The sequence below is a fragment of the Pocillopora damicornis genome, chromosome 11, assembly GCF_964200805.1.
Source record: "Pocillopora damicornis chromosome 11, jaPocDami1.2, whole genome shotgun sequence".
Lineage (NCBI taxonomy): Eukaryota > Metazoa > Cnidaria > Anthozoa > Scleractinia > Pocilloporidae > Pocillopora > Pocillopora damicornis.
In genome coordinates, this window is record NC_142680.1 from 17,153,544 (window position 1) to 17,155,884 (window position 2,341).

The 2,341-nt window shown below is 37.9% G+C and overlaps 1 protein-coding gene across 1 annotated transcript; it reads left to right on the top strand.

The window, feature by feature from the left end:
* The first annotated feature begins 332 nt into the window (after nucleotides 1-332).
* LOC149037862 (melanocyte-stimulating hormone receptor-like) lies at nucleotides 333-1,647 on the top strand. The gene has a single exon (XM_089188523.1). The coding sequence runs from the start codon at nucleotides 635-637 to the stop codon at nucleotides 1,577-1,579; it is 945 nt and encodes a 314-aa protein (XP_089044649.1). The 5' UTR covers nucleotides 333-634; the 3' UTR covers nucleotides 1,580-1,647.
* The last annotated feature ends 694 nt before the right edge of the window (nucleotides 1,648-2,341 follow it).

The following is a 2,341-nucleotide window of genomic DNA, read 5'->3' on the forward strand; positions in this document are numbered from 1 at the left end:
GAGATCACAGCGTTGACATAAGCACTTCGTAATCTGTCAATAGCTTTCAGTGAACGTTTTACTTACTCATACATTGATTTTTTTCCACCACATATTTTGAAACAATTGTCACAAAGGGAATAAATTTGTCCCTGTTATACGATGCCATATCCAATATGTGGTTTACAAATTTGATAAACAGGTAACTAAGACAAACAGCGTTGTTCAGTAGCAAAATTCCACCTTGAAACAAGAGATAATTTGCTCACAAAATGTTTCCCGTGGGAGGAATATTTAAATTATTTATTATCTTTTGAACAACATTTCCATCCTTGGATCTATCTAGAGACCTTTCAGGGCGTAACGTCAGAATAAATTGTCGTAGGATTTCTTTTCGCTGAAAAACTGATTCTCTTTTAGTATGGTTACTTAATACAAATTACACATGCCGAGCTATGGGGAAATTTTAATTTGTTCTGTGGCACAAAAGACTCTTAAGATCGTTTGCGCATTTCAAATAGGGTAAATGATACCATTTAAAATGCTTGAGTATATACATGCATTATTAAAAGATGAGATTTAAGCCACAGTCGATGTGAAGTTGTCGTGAAGGCGAAATATCTCTGTTACATCCAGAGAAAAGTAGATACTGACGATGTCGACCACAAATTTAACAGTATTCGAAAGGCAAACAAAAACATTTGAAGACCTGATTTGCTCGCCATCACTGGCAGGTGGATTGCAACGACAATCAATTTATTTCACGGCAGTTCACATCCTCCTCTCGCTCATGGCACTTTTTGGGAACTTTCTCATCCTTGTTGCCCTTCGCAAAGTATCTTCCCTTCATCCGCCGTCCAAAGTCTTGTATCGTTGTTTGGCAGCAACTGATCTGTTAGTTAGTATTGTTAGCCAGCCTTTCACTGCCAGTTATTGGATGTCCTTGGTTAACGAAGAGTGGTATCTTTGCCGAGTCGCATACATGGCAACTTACATAACAACCTATACATTATGTTTAGTGTCTTTGTTGAAAACGGCGGCCATAAGCGTGGATAGACTTCTCGCCCTGTTGTCGGGGCTAAGATACCGACAAATTGTAACTTTAAAGCGCACTTACTGCATGGTAGCAACCTTTTGGGCACTGTTTGTCGTCGCTTGTTTATGCTATATTTTAGACTACCAAATAGATATGTGGTACAGCCGTATAATTATACCATCTTGCTTAATAATCTCAGTGGCTTCATACACAAAGATTTTCTGCGTTTTCAGTCATCACAAGGCTCAAGTACAAGGTTTTATACAACAACAGCACAACCAACCAAATGCACTAAACATGGCGCGATACAAAAGGGCAGTGTATAGTGCACTATGGGTGCAGTTAGCATTAGTGAGTGGTTATGTCCCAATAGGTGTATCAGGAATTGTTATTGCATCTAGTAATACACACTCATCGAATTTAATCGTCACCTGGGGAGTGGCACTTGTTTTAGTTTATTTTAACTCGGCTTTAAACCCCGTTCTTTACTGCTGGAGAATCAGTGAGATGAGACAAGCAGTAAAGCAGACAATTAGCCAAGCATTGTGCTGTCCATTGAATTAACTCTCCTCTGACTTACACATGTATCAATCCTGAAAAGCTGATGTATGAAATTATCAAAAGCACGGCCATTAGTGTTTGTCTCTTGAAAATTGTTCTCCCCCCTTACCTCGATATGAAATTTGCGTAATGAAAATATCATTCTCTACTTAAAACACATCTTTACATACTTACAGTGATCGATATGACATGTCCACTGTCCATTATGAACCAGCGCGTTACAAGTTTTGATCAAAACTTTTACTCTGTGAAGAAGGGGAAGACATGCCATTTCTTGATAAGAAGAGTAAGGAAACATGGAACATGGAACATGGAACATGGAGAGCTACTTATAAATGGTATATTACATTCGAGTTATCTAATGAAGAACTCACAGATGAAAAATTGTAGTTTAGAAGCCACGAGAAAACAATAACATGTCTCCAATTTACGCATTTCTAATGAAGTAGTAAAGCTATTATTTGGAATCAGAATGCACTCAGGGTTTTTCTTTGCGATCAAAACTTGATGATGATGTCACCTGAGCTCAATAATATGGTTTAGTGATAACGCGCTGTTAACGAAGCCAGCCGCACAATTTTTTCATGATTGGGAATTAGCCATAGTGCTCCTAGCGAGACTTTGTAAATTAAAGATGCAGACTTTGTTAACAGCTATTCAAATGTGCAGTAGGAAATGCTTAGAAAGGAAATTGGTAATCTCTATTTCATATAGAGTTATCGTTTGAGACCAATCGTTTGCCTAAGATTAAGCTCGCAAATTATA

Bases quoted from the DNA above. Each gene is read 5' to 3' on its own strand.
- LOC149037862 (XM_089188523.1), top strand. From the start codon at position 635: ATGTCGACCACAAATTTAACAGTATTCGAAAGGCAAACAAAAACATTT.